This window comes from Uloborus diversus, chromosome 8 (assembly GCF_026930045.1).
Source record: "Uloborus diversus isolate 005 chromosome 8, Udiv.v.3.1, whole genome shotgun sequence".
Lineage (NCBI taxonomy): Eukaryota > Metazoa > Arthropoda > Arachnida > Araneae > Uloboridae > Uloborus > Uloborus diversus.
In genome coordinates, this window is record NC_072738.1 from 131,617,661 (window position 1) to 131,645,594 (window position 27,934).

The following is a 27,934-nucleotide window of genomic DNA, read 5'->3' on the forward strand; positions in this document are numbered from 1 at the left end:
CGGATGAGTTTAACCCGCATCAGGCCTCCCTGACAGATTCGCTCCTCTAAAAGGCCCTAAATGCCTCAGTAAATAAAAGGTCTCAAATCCCGGATATTGCATTCTCACCGTCAGCCATCCACTCATGAATCATAAGCCTTTACCTGGAGCGCGGATCCTGCCCCCTACTGTCACACAGGTATCCAATCGGCACCCTGGTTCCTCTAGGGCCACGCCTCTTTTTAATGTCGTCACACATTCATCCATAACACCTTCGTGATACATAAATACATCCCGAGATGCACGAACGTAATCAACATCTACTCCCGCCGGATTTTTTATTATTTTTTCAATCCTGATTTTTTTTCTCTCGGAGTAAATGGTGAGCGGCAATCAGTGGCGCATGCCCCTTGGTTATCGGGACTATCCTTAAATCAAAACATGCATTGTTGAAGTACATTCCACTTCATTCGGCTTCTTCAACAGAAATCACTTCAGACTATCAGAGATTTAGACGATATTTTAGCGAAAGTTAACATTTGCTATATAGAGTGGATTTCAAAAAAAATAAAAAAAAATCTTCGGAAGAGAAAATAAATCTAAATTATTTTGAGAAGAATTAACAGAGTTTGGAAAATAGTTTTAAAAAAATAATCATTTGAATTACTGAGAATCTGCGGTTGTTGTATAGCACGACATAGCTTAGTTTCCAGCTGTAGAAATGCGAGGATCTTATAGTTTTCAAAATTTATTTTCAAACGTAAACAGTCTGAATTCCGTCTAGTGTGAAAAATTCATAAAACGCAAAAGTAGTACTGAAACTAAGCCCACATGAGATCTCATGCAATTTAGGGCCTGCGAGACATCAGCAGTTAACGAGTGGCGCTTAAGTAATAATCAGTTCTGTAATAATAATAACGAAACACACTGTAAAAAACAACTACCCATTGACTAGAGAAGTTCTAGGAACCTGGTCTTCCATAAAAGTTTCTTTAGTTGGAGAGAACCTGACCTGACTGCATTGTGAAAGATGCAGATCATAACCACGGCGCTAGGAGGTCCGCCGCAGCTCGTTTCGCTCGCCCACCCCCGTGCGTCACCTGTGGTGGCTCAAAGTCGACTGCGGCGAGTGACAATTGATGATTTGATTGTTCTTACCCCAGGTTGTCTAGAGCCTTATCTTCGGTGCTTCAAGGTTTAAAGGGGTGAGAAAGAGCGAAATGGTTTCCCCTAGATGTTCTGTATCCATCGGTATCCGTATTGGCCTGGGAGACATTAACAGTCCGGAGAAGATAGAGTTAAAGACACAAAAACAGACAGATGCACACAGGTTTTAATAGTATAGACTAGGGAGCTCCACCCCTGCTCGTTTCACTCACCAACCCCCGCTCGACACATGTGGTGGCTTAATGCCGTCTACGATGGATCATTTTAATGCCCCCCCCCCAGGATGGCCGACTTTTTAAGGTTTAGAGGGATTAGATAGGGCAGAATGTGGCTTTCTCCTGATATTCTGCGTCAGAACGGTACCAATTTTGACCTAGTACACATTGTCGGTCCGGAGGAGAAAGATTTACAGGCACACACACACACAGACGCGCACAGAAATTAATGGTTTACATTAAGACGCTGCCATGTTAGGCTGCTCCAATTATAGTAACGATACATCTTCTTAGGAACTGTATCGTTGCTAGAATATTTTAATAGGAAATTTAATGCAATTATTTAGTTAGCTCTTAAAGCTTCCAGGATGGAAACCAAGGTTCAATTCGCCAGTTCGGCGCGATCGAATCAGTCTTTCATCTCTTCAGGGGGTCAATAAAATGAGTACCAAGCGTGCTAAGGAACTGAACACTGAGAGGCTCACTAAAGTGAACCTAAACACTAAAACGTTCTTTAATTTTACTTACTGTAAAAATGTCATGACCGAGTATTCGATATTTTAAAACTCTGACTCCTCACTCCTACTCCACGATTAAAACTTCGCAGCCCTGGTTATAGCACTGAACAACAAACGAGTGGGATAGATTGAATCCTCGAGGTCAAATCATACATTACTCGTTCGCAATTCCGTAGTTATAGTTTTAACTTATTAATTAGTGACAGTAATAAGTAAAATGCTGTACTTAATAAAATTATTTATTAATTACTAATAACAAATAACTGAAATCGTTTATGGATAATATCGCAGTGATTAATTGCAATTACAATTAAAAATAATTACAATTATTGTAAATCATTATCATTACTAACTTGTTGGGGCAAAGCTAACCTGGCAGCGCTGTGAAGGCTACGCAGATCCTAATCACAGCATTACAACGTTGCCATCAGGCTAGATTTGGCCCAAATATAACATTATTCGGCCGATTTTCATGAAATTTGGCACAAAGTTAGTTTGTAGCATGGGGGTGTGCACCTCGAAGCGATTTTTCAAAAATTCGATGTGGTTCTTTTTCTATTCTAATTTTAAGAACAAAATTATCATAAGACGGACGAGTAAATTACGAAATTATCATAACGTGGAACCGTAACATGGGCACAAGCCAATTGGCGAGATACGAAATTATCATAACGTGGAACCGTAACATGGGTACAAGCCAATTGGCGAGAAAATTCACCATACATTATTTGTAAATATACAAGCGAACCAAAAGATCTTTTGATTTTTCTATTACGGGCAAAGCCGTGCGGGTACCACTAGTTATAAATATTTAGCTAACTACACAATCACAATCATTTTTTAATGCTATTACTAATTCGTTTATTAGTATTAATAAACCGTAACACAAACTAAGCGAAATGTTATTTAGAACGGTTATTTATCAATACTAACAACCGCGATATCAATAGTATTGTTAAAAATAATAATTATTTATTGTTAGAAACAAATAATAAACACTAATTATAATTCTTCATTTTTACCTACTAATAATAATCATTTTAATTAGCAATTGAAAATAATCGCAGCAATTATTTATTGATATTGATAAGTTGTTTAGTTAGTATGAATAAATAATGTATTAACGAAGCAATGTGCTATTTATTATTATTTTTTAGCAACACTAATGAATAACTAGTATTAAAATATAATTAAAAATTATTATTATGACAATGCATCGATACTAGTCATTCGTAAGTTTCCAAGGCGCAATCAAAACAATTATCAAATTTTAATCGATTAATCTGGCTCACTTTGGGAGCGGTCCCTGAAAAGATTGCGAAGCATCTCAGTCTAATTACTGCGTGGCATGCCGGATACGCTGACTCTTTATCAGTTAGGGTCTGCCACGTGCGGACACCACGTTCTTTTCATTTCTCTTTTGCCCACCCCCTATTCTTCATTCTCATTATTAATACTTGCCCTCCCTTAAAGTGTTCTTTTCCTCTTACTTTTTTCGAGCTGCCTTTTTTTCCCTTCTTCATTTCTTGCAGTCATTTTCTTCAACTCCGCATTCAGCGTGTACCCTGGGATTGAATCATCTATCGCAGAATTTATTATAACCTTTTGCACACGCACACATACGCAACATTCAAACCTTTTAAACAATCTCAAAGACTAGTAGCGCTTAAATTTGAATTTTTAGACCGAAAACTCTGAGCATTGTGGTAAATAATGTTCATTTTTTATTTCTTTTTTCGCTTTTATTCCAAAGTGTAAGTAAAGGTGACGTGAGAAAACAAAGGAAAATATAAATAAGTAACAATTAGGGGTAATGCCCCAAAGTTGGACCCTCAAATCATTTCCTCATGACAACTTCGCTAATGTATTTTTTTTTTACTAATAATAAAGCTGAAAGTCTGTCTTTGAATGCTTGCTACGCGCATAGCGCCTAGATCGTTCAGCCGATTTTCATGAAATTTAGCACAAAATTAGTTCGTAGCATAGGATTGAGCACCCCGAAGCGATTTAAATTTTTTCTTTTTTTATTCCAATTGTAAACCTATTTTTCACGTTAATTTGAAAGGAGGAGAAATAATACATTCACATTTTTAAATTTCAGGTAATTCGGAAGCTTGACATTTTCAGCATCAGATGAAGTTTATTCGAAGTTTCTACGAATATTTGGAGAATTACAGGAATCGTTTAAGAAAACTAAACTCCAAGGCTTACCTTAGAACGCCAAATGATTCTAAATGATTTAGCTCGAAAAAAAAATTAAAAAAATCAGAAGTTAAAGATAAGTGGAATTTATTTTTTAAACGGAAATTAACTTTTATATGTTACCATGGTTGCGTTTAGTCTCTTTGTTTCGTTACCTTTTTTTTTCTTATAAACATTTTTGAAACCGCACTTATTCTTTCGATCCAAACCTTTTTATTTTATTGAAAAGAATTTTAATTGAAATATTTTAACTGTAAAGAAAGTAAGTTTTAACTGTAAAGTCGTCTGCCTTTATTTTATTATTTTTTGTGGATTTATATTTAGTAAATTATTTAAATGTTGTTATTATAACGTTCTTTCTATTCGCAACTCCAATAAACTACAGGGGGAATTGCAACCACATTCAAATGGCGGATGAAAAAGGTAAAACAAACGTATGCCGTAGCGTATAAAATGATAAAAAGCCTAGTAATTTTTGTTTGAATGCATAATTTTTTTGCTTCACTCTTTTGAAATTATTTTTTAAGTCTTGTCGATATTCTGGTCTACGAAAAAGAAATGAGAAATCAAGAAGCATTGCTAAACGTCAGAAATTAATATAAATCACGCAGTCCGTAGTTCTAAAACAGCCATTTCTACGATGTTCAATTCGACATGTATCCATTCTTCATGGAACTACATTTTCATTGTGACCATAAGACTGACAAGAATAACATTTAATACTAGATAATTTAATTATATGACAGTACGATTGATTATCAAAAGAGGAAGATGACATTTCCTTGTTTTGTTTGGTTAGTGCTAATTGTTTTACATTTATTGCTGATTTATTTCGCAAATTTCCGAATCGGTTAGTTTTAATTTTTCTTTTTTGTATGTTTCTAATCTCTGAATTAAATGATTTAATTATGTCCACATGCTATGCAAATCATCAATAAAATTCTCTCGAAATATGGTGGTAGTTTTCTTTATAATTGATCTTCCATTATTTCTTTAAACTTATCGAATTCTGTATTTTTAATCCACTTTTCATCAAAATAGCGAAACTGATAAGCAAAATCTTGCCAACACAACGGTTCTTTCTAAAAGTACAACCCTAAACAAATTTTTGGCGAAATTCTTCGGCCCATAATGTAAGCAATAAAGTAGTGCTGGCGCACTATTTTGGCAATTAAAATTCTCAGCAGTTCAAATTCTTAACATTCTTTCTCGGTTAAACATTTTTCATTTCGTTATGCGACAACGTTTTAAAGAAAATATTTTGCATACTTTCCATTTCAACTAGATGCTGCAATAAAATAAGTGTAATTAAATTATTTTTTTGTAAATTAGGCAGAGATAAAAGCCCTAATTCTTCAGCTAATGTTATCAAATCCTCCTTTCGAGCTTAGATACAAAAAATTTTACTTGGTAAAATTTGATATTAATTCAAAAAAAAAAAAAAATTTGAATTTTGACATCTTGAATTCAAATTATGTTTTTCGCAATCACGAGTGTGTGCATGTAGGCGTGTGTGTTTGTGTGTAGGGGGTATGTGTATGTGTGTGCAGGCATGTGTGTATGTGTCTGTGTGCTGGCATAAGTGTGTGGGTAGTTGTGTGTATGAATGTGTGTGGGGGTAGGGTATGTGTATGTGTGTACAGGCATATGTGTTTGTGTCTGTGTGTATAGGCACATGAGTTTGTATCTGTGTGCAGGCATGAATGTGTGGGTAGCTGTGTGTATGTGTGTGTATGTTTTTGTGTGTTTGTATGTGTAGGTGTCTGTATGTATGTGTGTGTATGTGTTTGAGCGTGTATGTGTAGGTGTCTGTATGTATGTGTGTGTAGGTGTACGTGTGTAGGTGTGTGTGTGTGTGTGCGCAGTTGTGTATGTATGCGCGTGTGTGTAGGACATGGATGCAACCTGGAGACGGTTTTCGCTATAGGAGCAGCATCGTGAGGAGCCGGTCGACGGTGACAGGGTGCGGAGGGTGGTGGTGGGAAAATAAAAAGATAGGACATCAAAACAGTCAAATGAGAACAATAAGCAATCGTGATTGCTCAAAAAAAAAAAAAATGCTTCAAACAGCCGAGAACATTAGTTGTTAATTTCATGCCAATGTGCAGTTTGTTAATCCAAAGTTTTCTTGTGTTTAAACTTCGTAATTTACGACAATCAGCTCAATTTTTAGAGGGAAATAATGAAAACTAACATTATTTTGTGAAGCTCGAGAATACCATTAAGGGACGAAACAATTCCTGTGTCTGAAGGCAATCCAAGACACATCGAATGCGTTAATAAATACTCATAACAAACTGCCCATGTTTACCCTAACAGACACACGTGGCACGCAATGTTTTACCTTTCTTCGTAATTTTGTAACTCACCGCAAGGTAGGTTTCTGTTAAGTTACATACTAAATTTTCTAAATCTGCCAAAAATATGAAAGAATTGAAGGGGGGAAAAAACTAAACGCATAGTAGACGTTAACTGTAAATATACAGGCGAACCAAATGACCTTTTAATTTTCTACTACGGGCAATGCTGTGCGGGTACTGCTGGTTTAAAATAAAATGGATTGTTCAATGATAAAACATGCTTCATTTTCACGATAAAGCGTGCTCAAGAATCCCATTTTACTAATCTTGAACAACCATTCCAGTCACTTTTCCAAGAAAACCTACACATAGGAGAGAATGGGGATACTTGATCCCTAGGGATACATGATCCCATAGCCAATAATGTACCAAAATCATTAAGTAGATATTTGAAATCTGACAATTATATTAAAGTTATACTTGTACGTAAAAACTGGCCACATTTTGTTTTTTTCAGTCATTTGTTAGCTCAAGAAATGATTGACTGAATGTGTCAAGTGAAACTTTTTTTTAGGAAAGCATTCCGAAGTTTACATCTGTTAAATACAATCCGTTAAATAAGTCCCTTAAATACAACTTAAAAAAAATTCCGAAGTTCACTGTTCAAGTATATAGTAATTGAGATATATTTTTAGTAAATTGCCACTGATTGTTAATAATGGAACAAGTATGTTTGTAAAAATCGCATATTAAGGATACTTCATCCCTTCGTTTAGAGGATACATGATCCCAAGGATCAAGTCTCCATGTGACAATATGAACACAATGAAAACAACATAAATATTGTTTACTTAGCTGATATTAACTTGAAACATTCAAAACCATGTTAACGTAATAAAATTTATCATAGGGAGTGATAGATTTAATCAATCACTGCAGTAAATATGCTAAACAATTAAATAATAAGTTCGCACTTGTAGCATACAGAACACCTCAAATATCTAAACATAAATTAACTCTACTGATAAATTATGTTCTGATCAGCCAGAAAGCTTGAACAAGTTGAAATAGATGTCAAATCTTTGTTTGAAAGGAAAAAAAAAATGATTTTGCTATTGTTAAATTTACAACAAAAAAGTAAGTTGCCCATTATGTAGACCCATTACGGACAGAATGCTAAGTCGGATTTCTAGAGTTTGAAATAAGTTTTCTAAGCTTAACATACTTAATCAATCTATTTTTCCTGAAAAATTGACAAATGTGTAGTAAATGAGAATGAATGTGTTAAGTTGCATGCATTCAGATAGGTTGAACTGAACTTTAAGAACTAGAACAAACGAATTGGTTGCATTTGACTTTTCAGGTTTGAAAACATGTGAGATAAGATTTCTTTTTTATAAGTACACTAATAGTTATTTTTCTTCCCTATTTTTAAAAAATAATTCAATTGATAAAACCCTTGATTTTATTATTGCAAGACAAGATGTTTGCAAATAAGATGATTTTCGTGCTTGTCATCCTATTTTTACTTTCTTCTATATCTAATATATAGAAGAAAGTATTGGATTCGTGCAAATTTTCGAATTTCGAATTTTGACGGATTCGAACGTTTTGAAGTGTGCTGAGTCCATTTCGACCATTTTTGGAAAATGTCTGTCTGTGTGTGTGTGTGTGTATGTATGTGTGTGTGTGTGTATGTATGTATGTGTGTGTGTGTGTATGTATGTATGTGTGTGTGTGTGTATGTATGTGTGTCACGTCTGTGTGTGACCAGTTTTTTGTGGCCGCTCTACAACAAAAACTACCGCATGAAATCGAACGAAATTTAGTACACATATGTGCCCCTATGTGAACTTGTGCCCATTAGTTTTTGGCGCGAATTCCTCCAAGGGGGGTGGAGCAATGGGACGTTTTTCGAGTTACGCGTGCTTGCTATTCCTCGGGAAGTTACTGGCGGAATCAAACAAAATTTGGTCCATATGTTGGTATTAACAGGAACAGGTGCTGATTCAATTTTGGTGTCAATAACTCAAACGGGGGTTGAGCTATAGAACGTTTTTTGTCGTCAATTGTGACTGCTGTATCTCAAGAAATAATGAACGGAATGAAAGAAAAATTTATCGGCAAGTAGCCCTTAGTGGGTATAAGAACTGATTTTATTTTTGTGTCAACTGCTAAAAAGGGGGTAGCGCAATCACCCGTTCTTTTTTTCCATTTTGAGTGCCCTATCTCAAGAAGTAATGCTACGTTCTGGTTGAAATTTGGAATATATGTGAATCCATATGTAAACAGGCTTTGGTTCTATTTTGACGCCGATCGCTCCAAGAGGTGTTGATTTTTTTTTTTTTTTTTTTTTGCGAATAAAAATAGTTTTATTAATGCAACAATAAGAAAGATAAATCGTAATAGATTGTCGTCTGCGTATTTCTCGTGATTTAAATTGTATTAAAATGATCGGAAATATTATCTCAATGATTTAAAATTTTTAACTGTTGCCATCTTATGTTTGTTAATAAATAAAATATTTGTAAGTAATTCAAGTAAGGCTTTTAAAGTAACTTTCAATTTTCGCTCTTTGTTTTGTTTTTACAATAATTCAGACATTGGGATGGTCGTCAAGTTTTTGCATGTGTAATTTTGTTTTTGTTAGGAATATTGCTTCCTCGTCAAGCATGGGGAGGGATCAGAAAAAGGAAAAATATAGAAGAAAGTTTCGTGATGGCCACATTATACTAGTTTTTATTTGTTGTAATTTTAGCTTCATTACGCTACTTTTAAAAAAAGGTTAATTTTATTTATAAAACATAGTATTGTTCACAACTGTATTGTATAATAAGTAACTGATCAAAATCATCATAAATTCATGAAAGTTGTATACATTTTTTTTTAATGTCTAGTGAAATTTGAAACTGTTATTTTGTGTTCACAATATTATAATTTAATAAAGAAAATTAGAAATGGTGTTATTTTTTGGAAACATTGTGTAGAAAACTAAAATCCATAAATAAATTGCCGATCTAATGAAAAGTCTATGTATATTCTAAGTGGGATCATTTATCCCTTGATGTGGAGATACATAATCCCTTCATGAAATTTTTGAAAAAAATTATTTTAGCAAAACTATCTGCTTAATTTCAACTAAAAAAAATTCTGTCAGATAGAGGAAAAAATTACCTTTGTTCACGTACTTTTAAAAAAAAAAACTGATAATTTGCAGCAGAGAAAAAAATTGTAAACTAAAGGGGGATCAAGTATCCCCAGTCTCCCCTACTAAGTAAAAGGAAAAACTCCATTCGAATATTTTTTGCAAATTAACTCGATACTGTATGACTGTAACCGCTTTTGATACAGCGCCGTCTGTTTAAGTTTTTTTTCAGTCAATTGAATAAGTTTTAAAGCATCATTAGTGCTATACGTTTAAGTTTTATGTTAAAATAAAGAATCTTGAAATTGGAAGACTTGCTTTAATTTATTGAAGCTCGAATCCTGAATTCTTGAAAGAAAATTATCAAACCATGTTATCCCATCTCATACAAGCCATAGACTTAACCACTGAATTAGATTTTTTTTTTTTTTTTTTGGTCTTATGAAGGCCTTCTTCTCAAATAAAGCGAATAGAATCTTTTAATACGAAGTAGTTTAATAACTTGTAATACGTTAAAAGGCGTTTTCTTTGTTTGAAAAAACTACGAAGTAAAGTGGGACATTTATTTGTTCAAAATTGTAATTGCATTTCAGTTTTGTATCTTTTCTTCACATATAGATGAGGTGTGCATAATTGCTCGATTGGGTTGTAGCTTTAAACTTCAAAGTTTATTTTTAAGAACGTAATCACTCCGGCGCTTTATGAAGCAAAATTTGGGATGTCTTATGTTCCATATGTTGAAAAAACCGGAGATCCAGAGGTATATTTATGGTATTATGGCTCTGTGAAGTTGAAGTAAGTGAGTAAAATTCACCCCCTTAATACGTAATCGTAATAGTAATGCGTCTTTCCAATAAACTGTCAAATTATTATATACTCATTGCAGAAAAGAAATTTCCTTTTAAAAAAATCATTTGTCTACATTATCTAGCTTCAAATTTACATTAAAAAAAATCTTGCATGCAATTTTTGAGGAAAGAAATAGTCTTTAAGCAAATTTTATATTGGGTTGTATATCAAAGTTTTGGTATAGAATTCAAGTTAAACAGTGTTAAAAAGCAGATATATTTCTTCCTTTATTCATTTCGATTTGCAAAAAGTTTTTTTTTAAAAATATGAATAGAGGTGAATATTTCTTAGTTTGAAATGTTCAATTTGAACCCACAGTTTTAAGTAATCAGAATTGTTTTTCATAGTTAAGTAAAAGAGTTAATTACTCTGTAAATCACCAAACGATTAAAAGTTATATTAGAACAAGAAACAAAAAATGAAATAAAAATGTTGCCACTTTGGTGTAGGAATTTAAAAAAAAAAAAAAGAAAAAAAAATGAGCTTTCGAGAAACGTATGATATTAAAAAAGCTACACCGTTAAAAAGTCAGGAAAATTTTTGAAAAATTATTATCGCAAAAACGAAATTGAATGCTTACGTAAATGGAGAAGGTATTTTTATCAGATCATGCAGTAGAAAAAGAGAACTATCGCAGCTCTATTTTTCTTTTTCTTCCCTCCTTTAGCATCTGTACAAACTATTTTAATGAAATAGGATAACACGGATTGTGTAGGTAACCATTTTTTCTTTTCAATAATGCATACAGTTTCACTTTGTATCACATTTGCAACAGCCCTATTCCAAATAGATATAATTTAAGTACAGTTAAAGCAAAGAAGATTTCAGTTTGAAATGAATCCAGCAATTTGGCCAATTTTCGTCTCCAGAAGCGAGCGTTTAGCTACAGATATCGTCAACATCATTTCATCATTTGCAATGGATATCCTTCTTTGTGGACTTCGCAAGGCCAGCAGCCCGTCTTTAGGGACCCGCCCTCGCATCAAACCACGAGTACCGCCATTGTTAAGGCACCGTACAGAACCGGTCATTACAGTATTAAGTGAACAGTGGCCGCATTTGCACAACCACATGGTAATGGGATGAAATCATTAGGCTCAGTAGCAGTGTTGTGGTTTTGATGTATGTAATCAGAAGATTAATTTTGATACATTTCCGTTTTTATATCCGTTTACTACAAACGACGCACTTCAGTTACAGAATTTTAGTCTTTTTCTAACTAAATTTCATGTCGTCCGTAATATTTTATCAGCATTTTAACAAAGAATAAGTTTTAGGTTTGTTATTAATTTTATCTAGTTTCTCTTTGGATCTCAAAAATGACAGCAAATTTGTAATTTTTTATAATTATGTACCTTGTTTGATTTTGTCAATGATCAACTTTTTTTTTAAAGCTTTTGATGCTGCTGTAGCATATTATTCCAAGTTTTTCATACAATCAGTTATGTTTTAAAAATAAAAAAGAAATATTTATTGCTATCCTTTCTTTGTTACTCTCTTACCTTACTACTCCCAAACCTCTTTTTGTGCGGTGGATAAGGACCGCATAAAAAAAAACGCATAAAAAAAGTTTGTGCATTTTATAAATAACTTCGTCCGTTTATAAATACTATCGTCAATTGAGTCCCAATCTGATCGAAATTTTCATACACTGCACAAAAAAAAGTTCGCACGAAAAAAAAAAAAAAAGACCGCACAAAAAGAGGTTTGGGTGTATTTCCTTTTTTTAAAAAATTGTCAGGTGAAATAATGGAAGGTGCGTGATAGCTTTTTATTTTTAAAGTATCGTAAAGTGGGGCTACTTGAACACATGAGAAAAAAGTGTTTAAAATCCATCCTGGTCCTTTATAACTCAATGTAGAGACTTAAAAAACTTTCTCTATGACAGGTAGCTGTACTAGGTAAAGGCTGGACCATTAAACAAAGTTTCTGCTATTCCCGCCTTTTTCTGATTGAGGTTATGATTGCAAGTTGTCTAAACAGTTTCCTTTTTTTTTTTTTTTTGTGTGTCTGCAAACTTTCACATGTAAGTCTACTGAAACATCTGATATCATCAAGGTCAAGATAATTTTATGTTTGCATTCTATTTCTTAATAAAATAATAGTGTTTTAAGGTTATAGCTATATAATTAATACAGTAACTAATATAAGTTAGTAAAAGTGTACTGGTTGCCTTAAAATGGGGCTACTTGAACCCAGCGTTCAAACAGCCCCAAACCACATTTATCACTAAATTATGTTAGGTAAAGTTTGTAATACTTTAAAATAAAGTGGTTAGTTACTATTTATACCCCTTTTTTGCAGATCTGGGGATAAAAAGGGTCCGGAAGTAAAATAAAACCCCTCGAAGTAGGAAATAATGAGGATTATTAAGAGGAAAAATTAAAATTGTGTCCAGATTCAACTAATTCCGGAGAAATGTCTTAGAGAAATGTCATCAGAAATTAAAAGATCTTTCACAAAATAAGCCTGCGCATCCTGTAGTATTTTGTAGCTAGGAAGAGCAGGTATTAAATAATATCAGAGAAAAAAAATCCACCCAAGCCATTAAATTGAGAGGTTTTCATTCTTTCTAATGTTTAAATAATGAGTATTTCAATTGGTTTTAGCTGTAGTTAGTTTATGCTTCTATTTGAGAAATTATGTTTGCCTAAAAATATGTTTTTATGTGTACGTTGATTTTATTTTAATTCCTATAAATAATTTGCAATTTATATAAATAGTTTGCTCACTAGAATACGTTTTGAGTTTGTTTTTTCAAAATCATTGGTCCTTCTGGATACCACCACCTGTTTTATAGCTTTTTCTAACGTATTTGCAGAGTGGGACTAACTAGACCCAGCACGGGGCTACTTAAACCCAATTTTTAAAAATAGAAAAAAAAAATATAAAGAGTTAAAATTGCTGTTTAAAAAAGGCTTTAGATGGTAGCAGAACGTCTGAAAGTGGTAAAAACATGGTTTTCAGTTCACATTATGGTTTTAAAATAGCATTTAGTGTAAAACTCGCAAAAAGTATGAAATTTTCGGTCCAAGTAGCTCCACTTCAAGGTAGTTTATTTTATTTTATGGAAAATTGAAACTTACGTTTACAGTCCTTTCTTACTTATTTTCTTTTTCTACTACTAATCAAAAACAATCAACTAAAATCATACCTCAACGATATTGGACCATTCTGGAGAAAATAATACAACTCATGTCCTACACTTTGGAATTTTTAAAACTAACATTAAAAACTTTTTAACAAAAAAATTGAACCGCCGAAAAAACTGAAAAGCAAAAAATAATAAACCATTTTAATTAAACCTTAATAACTAAGTTCTTAAACTGATGTAAGTATACCTAAGTATATATTTTTGTAATAATTTAGAGTTTTTAATTAACCTTAATAACTCAGTTCTTAAATTAATGTAAGTATACCTAAGTAGTTTTGAGTCGGTGCCAAACAAGCAAATTAATTATTTTTGTAAAGCGTGAGGCGCAGCGGTGGCGTATGGCGACACGCCCCTTCGCCGGAAATGTTGCCGAGCGTTCACGAAGTTAAACCCGAACGTGTCGAGTATTTGGCTGCTACTGAGCTTTTGCCTCATATACAACAGTCAAAATGTTTATATCATTGTTCATCATACTGAAGAAGGATTTCTCATCTTGTTAAAAGCTCAAATAAATGGTTTTGTGGGTCATAGTATTATTCAGCGTAAGTATGGCATAACAACTGTAGCCGTTAATTGCATACATGATCCTGAAGATTTTTCTCACTGGTTGTTTGCCTCTCTCGTGCGAGGTCCCAAAGGTTTCAAAGCTCCAACGAGAGGTACTTTTTGTTGTATACGATCTACTAGTATTCATGATTTAATGATGGCGTGTGGAAGGAGCATTTTTTGAAACATTTATGTTTATCGCCGGACATTTCACATTACATTGCTAATTTTATTTGGTTAATTTCTTTAAATTTAGGTAATTTAGGGATCTTTGTTTATTTATTGTTTGGCACCGACTCAAAACTACTTAGGTATACTTACATTAATTTAAGAACTGAGTTATTAAGGTTAATTAAAAACTCTAAATTATTACAAAAATATATACTTAGGTATACTTACATCAGTTTAAGAACTTAGTTATTAAGGTTTAATTAAAATGGTTTATTATTTTTTGCTTTTCAGTTTTTTCGGCGGTTCAATTTTTTTGTTAAAAAGTTTTTATTTTATAATTTTTTGTGGCTATAAGCTACTAATGTGGCTATAATCTGTATGCTTATATTTTTGATTACTTTTAAAATAGCTACCTACCTTACTTTAGCTATTAACATATATATATATATATATATATATATATATATATAAAATCGTATTTTAACAATTATCTGTTGTGTTACATAAATAATTTTAAAAAAGCAGGCTTTATATACTAACATAGGTAGGCCTACAAAAAATGCTGCTCGGATGAGGAAAAGATGTTTAGAAGAATCTATTAATGAGAAAGAAAAAAGGTTGGAAGCAAACAGAAAGAGAATTACATTAACACGTTCACAGGAGAGTTTAGGTCAGCGCGAGGAAAGACTGTCCAGAATGAGAAGCTACAATAACGATAGGTTATTGCAAGAAAGTGATAAGCAGCGCCCTCGTCGTTTAGATATGATAAGAGAGCGACTTTCAAATGAGAGTGAAGAGCAACGCGCTCATCGTTTAGATCTGATAAGAGAGCGACTTTCAAATGAAATTGAGGACGAACGTATGCTGCGTTTGGATGCTGCTCGTAACCGTTCAGCAATGGTGGTACTTCACGAATCTTCCGAGGAGAGAACTAATCGTCTGAGCGCCATGCGACAAGCAGCTCGCGATCGAAGAAACCAGTGTAACGCAGAAAACTTTAAGAAATCAATTAATGTTTATGCTGACTTGTCGTGTTCAATATGCAAAAAAAATTTGTATCCTCGGCAACGTAGGAAATTGCAAACTAAAAATGTAGGCTCTATTTTGCCTAACGAACTGGTAGCTTTAGGTAATATAATTACTTGTTCACGATGCTCAAACAATATTAAAAAACATAAAACTCCACCCCAGGCCTATTGGAACAAAATGTCGGTAGCTGCAATACCTACAGAAATTGATGAGTTATCGGAAATTGAGAAACGTTTTATTTGCAGAGTAGTGCCATTTCTTAAAATAATAAAAGTTCAAAATCGTTTGAGCCAAGACTGGTGCAAAGGGCAGGCAATCCTTTTTGCTCAGGATGTGGTCGAGCTGGCGGAACAACTTCCGCTTGAACCTAATCAAACTGGATTAGTGCTCGTAGTAGAAAGTCGTGAAAATTTAGAACATTCTAGGGAGTTTCAAATTGATATAGGTAAACTTCAAGTGGCATTGCAGTGGCTCCTAAAGAATAATGCACTGTATAAAGATGTTCGTGTGCATTTTCCTACTGTGATCGATATTTCTACGATAACACAAATTGCTGACGAATTTGCATTTTGTCATCTATTGTACGTTAGCTTTGTTGTACAAACTAACTTATTTGGTTTCCGCTGAAAAAAATATATAACTCCAACATTTTCTTATTGTTAGTACTACTGAATCCAACACACATTTCTTCAAATATCTCGAAAACTCATTTCTGCAGATACTGCCGCTTACCTGCCCACGGCAGTACACACGAGAGACATACAGGTCTGAAGCTCATTCATTGTGAGTTTTTTTTTTTTTTTTTTGTAATACCCAACTCAGAATCAAAAAATCTTGGAGTAAACAACAAATCAACCCCCTTTTCCCACCCTTAGGGTAGGAATTTTTTTTCAAAATTTTTATGGGACCACCTTCGGGGTATACCCTTTCCAATAAAAAAAGAATTATCAAAATCAGACTGTTCTGTAAAAAGTTATGCGTGGTCATACATTAAAAAAAAAAAAAAATATACGTGTCGACTTGAGAACCTCCTCCGTTTTTTCGTCGGTTAAAAATTACCACCAATTAATCTTATTTTTAATTCTTCCATTTAATTGTGTATAATTGAGCATCAATTATCAATGGTTTGTATGTAAGCAATTTATAAATAATTCAAAAATATTTTGGTTTAGAACAAGAAATAAAATGCTACGCGTCCCAGCTTTGAATCTTAAGCAGTCAAAATGTGATTTAAGATTGTGCTGAAATGCAACAATGTAAAATATATCAATATATATATATATATATATATATATATATTTAATTATAATTTTTACTTTCGGTTCATACTGCACACTCTATGACAGCCATTCTGAAGACAAAACAAACATAAATTGAATCTTTTAATACTTTAAAAAAGTCCAAGTGGTGTAACTTCTTTGTTTCATAAGACACTTTGAATTATACAAATGGGGTACAAATAATGGGGTTTTTCTTTTTGTCCGAAGATTAATTTGATACACATTGAATGTCTGCTATGTTACGTTTATATTAATGACAAAACAAAGTGATTTCTTTTTTATAAAAATTGACAAACTAATAACAGCTTTAGAATGACACAAATAAATGGGGAATCAGTTTAAAAGTTTGATTAATTGATGGTATTTTGAAAAGTCGATTTAAAAAAATCAAAAGTAAAACATGATTAGTACTATTTTCGTGAGAATGAAACCAATCTACTATGATTTCTACTATGAAAAGTTAACAAGAGTACGAAAATGAATAATAAACAAAATAATATATGTAGTAATATTATTTTTCATATATTTAATGACTTTCCATCAATTAGAAATAGAAAATATTCGATATTACGAAAATGAATAATAAACAAAATAATATATATAGCAATATTATTTTCCATATATTTAATGACTTTCCATCAATTAGAAATAGAAAATATTCGATCATTTAGACTTTAAATACACTCTCTTTTCTGTTCTCTCTGGGGAATATGGATAGGCAAAATTGACTCAGGGTTAAGAATTTTTACTTGGATCAAATCCTCTTTGAAGATAGAAAAGTTGCGGATCAAAGTTACCCTCAATGACTGAAATCTTTTCACTCAGTGTTTCCCAGAATGAATTCGTTCTTTGATATTTGTAGAATTGAAAATTTTATTCTGACCGCTTTTTTCCATTCATTTTGATCAAATCATTTCTGAAATTGTGGATCAAAGTTACCCTCAATGACTATAGTGATTTCATTTAACATTTCCCAAACAACTTCGTTCTTTGATGCTTGTAGAATTTAAGTTTTTATTCTGACAACTGGTATTCATTTATTTTGACCAAATCATTTTTGAAATTATGGATCAAAGTTACCCTCAAAGACTGTAATGACTTCACCTAACATTTTCAAAATAAACTTCGCTCCTTAATACTAAAAAAGCTTTTATTCTGACAGCTCTTTTGCATTTAGTTTGATCAAACCATTTTTGAAACTAGAGAAACTGTGGATCAAAGTTAATGACAGCAATGATTTCATTTACTTCCGAAAAAACTTCGCTCCTTGATACTTGTCGAATTAAAATTTTTATTCTTACTCTTATTCTGACTGAGCAAAGCCATCTTTTTTCATTACAAGTGTGCAGTCAGTGCTTATTACCGCTTGCGAATCTGAAGATAACTTATTCGTTATGAATAATTACATTTATCAAAAGTGAGCAACGTCTAAGATACCATAACATTATCATCCCACGAAGAATCACGTGCTGAATAACTTTCCAAATGGATTATGCAATCTTCATTTTTAAGTGTAGATTTTCATAGAAAAATTAAGTGAAATGCAATCACAGTATGTAAGAACCGAGATCAGGGACCCAACCACCTGCCTCGGACTTCATCACGGCATTTTTAATCCGGTAAAGTCATTGTTAAAGCAATAGAATTTCCCCTTTCCATAAATTACCCCTTAACATCGCTTGAAATTGGTCATTAAAATGAGTCAGAAACACCTGTTAACGGCCTTGGGATGGTCTGTTTGATCAGGTGCCTCGAACTAACCCTTCCCTTTTACTATATAAACAAGAGTAGAAGAAAGTCATTTGGTACAAGTGGCTTTATTTTCTATGGTTAAATAAGGTTTGCTTGACGTGAGGTCGAATATGCAAGCAGAGAGACCATAATGCGTTCTTTGAGCAGTTGTCGGGTGATAAAATTCGTTTATTAGGGTCTTGATGTGTCTAATGTCCAATAGAGAACATGAGAGATGCAGTGGCGCAGCGAGGGAAGGGGGAGGGTAGAAAACGCCCCCAGCGGCATTGGTTTTAACATAAATGCAAATTCTAATACAGTAGTTTACGCATATGAAAGAGCTGTATTGATTTTAAAAAAAAAAAAAACCTTCAGAATGTATTTTTGATCAAAAAATCTCATTCAGAAGGTATTTTTGTTCAAAAAACATTACAGATAGTATTTTTAAATCAGCCCCCCCCCCTCCCGAAGGTATTTTTGATCAACAAAAAAAAAACCCTCCAGAAGGTTTTTCTGGCTGCGCTATAGTGCAGGGATGCGATGGGCTTTTATAGTTTTTACATACAATCGAAATTTAAGTATACATGTAGAAATTTATTGTTTGCAGTTTGTACTTTTTCTAATGACTCTGGCCAACTCTAGATTGTTCTGGTCATGTTTTTGTCTGGCCGTGGACTAGTTGTTTTTTAAGTGTTTCCAAAAATAATTAAAAATAATAGTAATTTGTAAAGTTAGTTTTGTAAATATCTTTAACAAATTAATTTCAAAGCTGAACCTAAACAAGCATATATTTGTGGATTTTGTTCATTTTAAACTTTTCAAACAATGCAGGTTTTCGAAGAATTCTTTTATTCAAATCAAGTCATCCGTTTAGAAGTGTAGTCCACATTCTTCAAGTTTAGCCTTGAAATTGGTTTGTTAACTATTATTAACAAAATTAACTTTAATATTACTATTATTTTACATCGTTTTTGGCAATAAATAAAAAGCGGGTTTCGGATATTGTTTAGTTTTCTCGTTAGGCGCAGAAGGAATAAGAGCGTGGCGTGAGAGAAAAAGTGTGGGTGAAGTGACAATTCAGAAAATAGAAAAAAGAAAAGATAAAAGTTGAAAGATAAAATTAACCTTGTTTAGATAAACAATAGTACTTAAAAGTTATTGAATCCAAAGCGGTGACCAAATAGCAGCTCTAATTCCTAACCATGCTTCTTGAGCGAGTTTTTGTAGAAAAGGGTGGCGTTATTTATGGATCTCACGCCAACTTTAAAAGATTAATGAGAATTACGTTCGAAGAGGTGATTAATTATCTTAACGCTGTTTATATATCTAATAGGCGTCTCCTTAGAACAGTTGCTGCTGGCTGGACTTTGTCTGTCGAACGAGGTGTTTCTGACAACCGAAGTGTGATAAGAAGCTTTAAAAGAATGAGAGCAAAATTTTCAACTTAGTTTAAGAGAACGTTATGCGATTTTCGAAACTACCTTTTTAAAAATGAGACGAAGTTTTTTTAACAAATGCTACACAACCCCCTATATATGTATATATATATATATATATATATATATATATATATATATATATATATATATATATATATATATATATATATATATTTAAATTAAACTTATTGCAGTTTGCTCTTTCAGTCACTTTTTACATAGCGATTAACTAGCGTAGCGAATGAGGAGGAAGGGCGGGTTATCCCCTTTCCATGAAGAATAAATATTTATAGCTTGTATACAGCTCTGCTCAAATCATAAAAATTCTTTTTAAAAATAAATAAATAAGTAAAAAAAATGCTTTTTCTATATTGTGTCTAATGCTCTACATATGGATGCTTCAATTGCCAAATCGATTAACTCCACTTTAAAAAAAAACCTCATTTCTGCTTTAATAGTGCTTTATCAATGCTTAGCATGTGAATTTATATCTAAGTTTTGGTTTAGTACATTTTTGACCAGCTGATGGCAGAAAATGCAACCACAAGGGCCTATATACTCCTATGAATAATCTTTTCAATATATGAGTGAATCTTCTATGAAACATCATCTTCTTCATCACTTTTCTCTACTTTTTGTTTTATGGAGTTAGTCGATTTAGCAAGTGAAGTATCCATACATGTATATTTATGTATTTGTTTTTATCAATCTATCATTTATCTGTTTATATTTATCTTTCTATCTATCTGTCCTACTGCATATTTATGTATCTATTTTTTATCAATCTCTCTTACCTATTTATATCTATATATTTATCAATCTATCTATGCATATAAACCTCGTAAATTATACATCTATAGTTATATATTCATCTATCTACGTAATACTATCTATATCTTTGTGTCTATCTGCATGGGGGCAAAAAATGAAAACCCTCACAAAATAATTTAAAAAAAAAAAAAAAAATCTCGCAGTTACCAACAACGGGCAAAAAAATAACGTCCACATTCCATCAAAACATTTTAACTTTACCTTTTTTAGTTTTGCCGTTCGAAAACATAAAAAAATAAGTAACACATACGATAATTGAATCAAATAATGTCAACGAAAGATAAAGCATTGCAAACAATAGTAAATTAGTAGAAAATTAGTGTATTAAGTCTGGCACATGACAATAAACTTATAGAAAATGAATTTAAAACACACCAGTCTATAAATTCTGAATATTTCATAAATACTGCAAAAAAAAAAAAAAGTTTTCGGACCTGTTACGTTAATCTAAAGTTTTCACGAAAACCTTATCAGTTAGAAGAAATAAAGAACGTTCTAAATAATGTTTGTTATCATCGTCATTTCTTATCGTTGAGTTTGCTTAATTCAGTTAAATTTCATGTTTCTTAATAATTTCCTGTAAATATGACTTTTCCACGATGATACTTTGCCTGCAGTGAAACCCTTCGGGTGGCTTATTTTGATAAAGAGCGCAGAAATATTTTAATGAACAAATTGAAAATTTGTTTTAAAAATTACAGTACGTACAGAGCATCAGAACATTGTATTTTATAATAAAACTTGCAATGAAACATTTTTTATTTTTGACAATAAAATTGTGCCTTCAAAAAAGGGGAAATTTTTCACCTTTTTTTATGGGGGAAAGTGAAAAACGAAGTATTTTTTCTATTCGATTGTGAAAAATATTTTTGAACGGGAAATTTAAAAGGATAATTGAATAAATTAAGAGATAGTGAAACAATAAACTAATGAATAAATTAGTTAATTAATGCAAGAGGAAAAATAAATGAACCAACAAAATAGTGAATGAATAAGAAAATAAGTGAATGAAAGAATTAATAAGTGAATTATTAAATAAAGGAATGCAAATAATTTAGTTACAAATAAATACGTAAGTGATTTCGTAAATGATTGAAAGAGTAAACGTAATGAATTACTTCACATTGCCCCATCCACGTTTCCCTCATGCACTTGATCAATTGTGAAAAATATTAAAAATACAAGTAAGCTAAATATTAACAAAATAAATATTGCACTGACTATTATTAGAAAGTCCCAAAATTAATGCTTAAAATGTTAATAAGAAGAACTCATTTGATAATATGAAAATAATTTTTGACTTATAACAAAATATTACATTTTGAGTATCAATTTTTAAAAATTGCTTGTACAGTTGGCTCTCTGTTTAACGACTTTCAAGGGACCACAAAAAATCGTCCTTAAGTAGAAAACGTCCTTAAATATAATGCTTTTAACACTATACTGGACCATCTGGGACCGTGAAAAGCCGTCCTTAATTAGAGAAAGTCGTTAAATAGAGCGTCGTTAAACAGAGAGCCAACTGTATTATCTTATGCTATGATTTTCAAAGGTAAATTGTTTCTTGCTGAAATAGCTTGAATATGTTACTACATAATTACTAGATAAGTAGCAATAAAAGCAGAGTAAATATTTCACCCATTTCATTTTGCCCCACAATCCCTACAATAGTACACAGAAAGATTTTTTAAAAATAACATTTGAGGTAGTGTAGTGTAAAAACAATTCATTAACGTTCTTAGAAAATAATAGGCAGCTGATTTGCCCCATTTCTGCCAGTATCATTTTCCGTTAAAATTTAGCAGCCTTCCTGAGGTTATCCTGCAATCTTTTAGTAGTATCCCCGGTTAAAGCCAGTCGTGCATCTGGAACCTTCAGAGAAAACTTAGGTAGGCTCAATGTACTAATAGCTTGGCACCTTCCAGCTTTGCCAAGATAGCTCCAAAAGTATTATTGCAATTAAGCCCAAAACTAAGACAGAATTGCAAGCAAGTACCATGAATCTAACTCACCTTCAAATCTTGTAAAGCTACTGAACCCAGAGACTTATTTGCTCTCATTGGGAGCGTGGTCAATCTCGACGGACCGTAATCGAGCTAAAACTGATACACTTGTTAAATACGCTCAGCTAATTTTTATACTGGTAACTGGTAGCTAAAAATATTTTTCACCAGAGTGAGAAATTTGTAGCAATTCAGGAAACTTTTTAACAAAGATACTCGATTTTCTCTGGAAGTGGATAAAAAGCTGTAAAATCTCGAAACGTTCCACGGTAATAATCAGTAACGTTTCGGAATTTTTTTTCAGTGATGGGGAGCAAAGTTGGACGTTCTAGTTTGAGTAAAACGAGTTTCAAATTCAGATTATAGGCAGACTTTCATTTAAAAAAAGAAAACATCTAAATAATGATGTATAGCAGCACATACCAGAACTGTTAGTACTATCTTTCGCCATAAGAGAGAGGAGAGATTCACCTTTTCCCTTCGTATTTATCTCAATTTTTTTAATTTGGCACTTACACCCCCTTGCTTCACATTGCGTCTGGTTTAAAAAGAGTCAGCAGATTATCGAATAATTTAATTTTTTTTTTTTTTTTTTTTTTTAATCTTTGCCCAGTGGTGTTATTGTTGGCAAATTTTTAATAATATCTCCATGTGGATGCTATTTTACCACCGCAATCACATCATAACAATGAAACACTTCGAAGGTACTATCATTTCCATTATGTATAAACACATTCTAAGTTTGTTGTGGACCGATTTGATTTAGAGTAAAAACCGGAAAAATATATTTTTCTGTTTAACAAAAGTCATCTGAATTGAACAAACTCTTTGTTGTTCATCTATTGCCCCGTGATAGTATTGCTGTGATAATTTTTAATAATACGAGTAACTGCATGCAAATGCTATTTTACCGCAGTGATAATATCTCGGCGGTGAAAGTCTTCAAAGGAGATAATCAATTTCATTATGCATAAAAATATTTAAATTTTGGTTTGCGCTGCTCTGAATTACAGTGAAAATCATAACAATAGAAAAAGAAAATCGTGCTGATAAAGTTTTAAACGTATTTACCAGCAATTCACGTGAATTGAAGCACCCCTTGCCTAGTGATATTAAGGTTCTGATAGTTTTTAATGTTTGGTCCTTTGAGCTATTTGTTGCAGTGATAGCATCTCGGCAGTGAAACGCTTCGGAAATGATAGCATCTTTGTGACACATAAGCAGATCTAAAAACTTGCTCTGCGGTGAAATTACAATGAAAATCGTTAAAGGGAAAAAAACTTTCCTGAATAGCATTACAAACAAATAAAACATCAATTCCTTTGAATTCAACCACTATTTGATGTTAATCCTTTGTCTAGTGATATTAATATTGCGATATCTTTTCGAAATAGCTTTATACCGATTCGAATCATGTATCTTGACAGTGAAACTCTGGAGATAGTACCATTTTCAATATAGGCATAATCAGTTTTAAATGTGCTCTGACTACATTACTTTTTATGTTTTACTTTATTACTTTATTACTACTTTATTACTACTGTATTTTTACTTTATTACTACTTTTTTTCATAAAGTGCTTTTTTTATAGAAAATTTAAACTTACTACTTGAAATTACTCAAACACATTAGTTTAACTCATGAAGATCGTTCTGAACAACTTTTATAACGAATATATATTATTCATAAATGGACCGTCATATTTGCAGGAATGTTTCACATTGCTACTAAATATCATAGAAAATGTACTATTATCATTAATCGCAGTCATTAATGTGATTTTTGAGGTATGAAATTTAACTAAGTATTTTAAAGTTAGCTAAGCAATTTGAATTATCTTGTTTATACGGCTGTATAAACTGGTTTACCATCACAAATAAGTACGCTCGCAACAATAGGCTCTTGAATATAGATAAACTCTTTAATGCGCACTAAGTACATACATGCATCCCTAAAAATTAAGAGAACACATTAAAACACCAATAAATATGTAAATGAAAAGCATTAAGATTATCAATAGCGTAACTAAAATGTATAACTTTCAATAGACTAATATTTTGCTGAATATACTGGGTGTCCGAAAAGTCCTTGACGCATTTAAAAAAAAGCATAGAAAAGCAATAAATTGTATGAATATGCTGTATGGCCCATAATACTTTACAAGTTCAAGAGTTTTTTTTTTTTTATGACATCATAAAAAGAAATTATGATAATAAAAGATCTAGTGCTATATTCTCCGGGTAAGGCAACGAAATACGTTTCGTACTTTGTATTTTACACAAAAAAAGGTTGACATTGCTGTGCATAGTTAAGAGTTCAATAATTCTGAAGTTACTGTTTGTAAGCTATTTTTGAGGTTGTTGAAAATGCTCTTCATACATTGCTATAGTATAGCAATTTATGAAGAGCAAAAATAAAGAAATATGAAACATATCTAAACGGCAGTTAGTATTTATCATTAAATATTTTTAACTAAATATCTATTATTACATTTTTTATGATGTCATAAAAAAAACTCTTGAACTTGTAAAGTATTATGGAGTAAACTGCAAATTCATAAGACAATTTTATTGCTTTTCCATGATTTTTTTAAATGTGTCAAGGACTTTTCGAACACCCTGTATATTCTGCACAGTAGATACAATAATTTGAACTGAGATCCTTAATATCCCATACGTACTTATTTCATGATCGGCAATAATTGTTTTGACATCAAGTTTAAACTATCAAAGATAACGAAAAAAAAATGTTAAACGTAACTATTTCTACATATTTTACAGTTGCATAAACAATTTTCTCTTGTACAAGCCTAGAAAAAAGCTATATTAATACATGATTAATGTGTATTAGCTGTCAATGTTTAAAAGTTTATACGAACTCTCTAGCAAACGATATACATTGTGCAAAGTAAAATTACCAACACCTATTTACAAGAAATATTAATAACGAACACCCTTCTCTTCAATAGGATTTAAATCTCGTTCGCCAAAACTGTTTAATGGAATACACCTATCTTATTGTTGTATATATTTTATTCCGAATCCAGTCATACCAGATTCCAAATCGTGCAAAGACTGCTACTTCCTTAAAAATTAAAAAAAAAAAAAAAAAAACTGATAATACAAATTTTGACCTTTTATTTCAATACGAAGAATCTGTCATGTAGTTTTCAGCGCAAAAGTAAAAGTAAGACAGTATCACGTGCTTAAAACCGTGATTTGATTTCTGATATCAGCCCGAGTCTACACTCTTAATTCAAAAGAGCGAAAAAATAACTCTTAAAAAGAGTGAAATCTATTGCGGGTGCATTCATTCTTTCTGAGTGCTAGCTTTATCGAAAAAAGACGCTTTACGAAAAAACCAAGACTAAAACTTTCTTTATTCGCATGAAATTCGAAAACACTCCGTTGATGAGCGAAATATAAAAACATTCTTTAAAAGAAGGACTCAAAAACATTTTCATTGGTTCGATTCTGTCACGTGATTTTGTTTAGGGAGAATCTTCTATACCCTCCACGTTCGGCTTACCCAACGTTGGTCGCGAGTAACAAGTGGATGTCGCATTCTAAATGTCTTCATTTAATGAATTTAAACAATATTTGTTGCCGAATGAGGTTTCTGAAGGAAGTGCACAAAAACTGCATGGTAAGTGCGAAGAATTTTCTTTTTTATTAAAACTTGTAACTGTTAATATTTTTTGAACTGCTCGTATATCATTACAAATCATCCACCGTGCAATGTTACGGCGAACTTTTTGTAACTTTTTCTTCCAAATGAATGAAACTTTCATCAACAATTTTATTTCGATCATCGAATCAAAAAATATGACATTTGAAACAGTCGTTACTATCTTTTGTGAGTGTGTACTGTATATATATTTTAGGTAGGTGTTACAGACCCGATCATGCGCAAATCTATAGGTCGGATACCGAATCCGCTCCCGATGGTCGGAGCTCCAACCACTGCGTATATTTTAAATTAATCAAACATTGTTTTTGTGTATATTAAACTTTAAAGAGTATCATAAACTTTGTATAATACACTCATTCATATGTGTAACGGGCCATTCATTAATTCAGGGTCATGAGGGGGAGGGGGTGGAAAAATTCTCTACATACCCTTGCTTGGAGAGGGGGAGGGGGGGTAGAATCCATTCTTACGTATATTTTCCAAGCCGATATTTTATATTAGAAATCTGCGGTCAAGTGGTTTGGCAAATATTATATTTCATTTGCTTCAGGAAGGTAAAAGTATGTATTATAGGATGAGCTGTTTTTTACTTTTGTTTCAAAGAATGAAACGTGTAAAATATAATGAAAGAATCGCACTGTGTTTTGCATGTCTTATTTTTAATTATTATCGCATCATATACAAAAGTTATTTGTCAAAAAACATTCGGTCTAGATTCCTTAAAAAATTTTAAAAAAAAATGATAGTTAATTTAAGAACGATCCCAGTGATGTAATATTTGTTATTTTATTATTGTGAAGAAAAAAAGAATCTTACCTAAGATGGGGGGGGGGAGTCTTACATACCCTTACATAGGGGGAAGGGAAGGTCAAAAATTGCCAAAATTGTCCTTACGTAATTAATGAATGGCCTCGAAGAAACAAAATTGAATTCAAACGTATCTTGTCACAATTTATGAGTGACTTTTTAAATTAATTTGAACTGATGTAACTTTTAAAACATTATTAATGTTAAAAGGCACACCGAGAATATCAATATAGAGTTTCAAAATTTTAAATCTATTTATTTGGAACTGTGTGGGTTTTTTAGTTTTATTTCAATCTTTAGATTCGGAAATGTACGTAATATTGCACGTGGGTGATTTGTAACAATGTACCAGTAGTTCAAGAAATATTACCAGCTAAAGTTTTAATAAAAAAGAAAATTCTTCGTATCTGCCATACAGTTCTTGTGCATCCTCTTCGGAAACACTAAAAACATTTTTTTTTCATTTTTTAATTTAAAAAACTAATTTTTTTTTCAAATGAAATAAGTTTTAAAAACAGTTTTAAATTCAAATACACAGCATAAGCACATGAAAACACGTTTAAAAAACAATTTCACCAAAGGAGAGTGAAATGATTTTACCTATTTTATTCTAAAAAAAGAGTGAAATAGCGGCTTTCCAAAACAGAAAGCAACCACTCATTTAGGATATTAATTTAGTCTTAAAAAGAGTGAAAAACACTTATCAAAAGGGAGTGAAATAAGCTTATCCAAAAGGAGTGAAAATAACCGCTCCGCAAAAGGAATGAAATTCACTCCTATAAGGAAAGTGCGTTATCGACACTGGAAAGGAGTGAAAATTTACTCAGTCTGAGTTAAAATCGCTGGAATTTTTTAAGAGAGTACATTTCGAAATTTAT

General features: G+C 32.2%; 1 protein-coding gene across 1 annotated transcript in view; it reads left to right on the forward strand.

Annotated features, from left to right (window-relative positions):
• Positions 1-1,009: 1,009 nt before the first annotated feature.
• Positions 1,010-27,934, forward strand: part of LOC129228597 (sphingomyelin phosphodiesterase-like) — a 61,263-nt gene continuing 34,338 nt past the window's right edge. The window contains exon 1 of the mRNA XM_054863280.1: positions 1,010-1,174. Within this exon, the coding sequence (XP_054719255.1) occupies positions 1,010-1,174 (165 nt within the window). The remainder of the gene's footprint in view (positions 1,175-27,934) is intronic.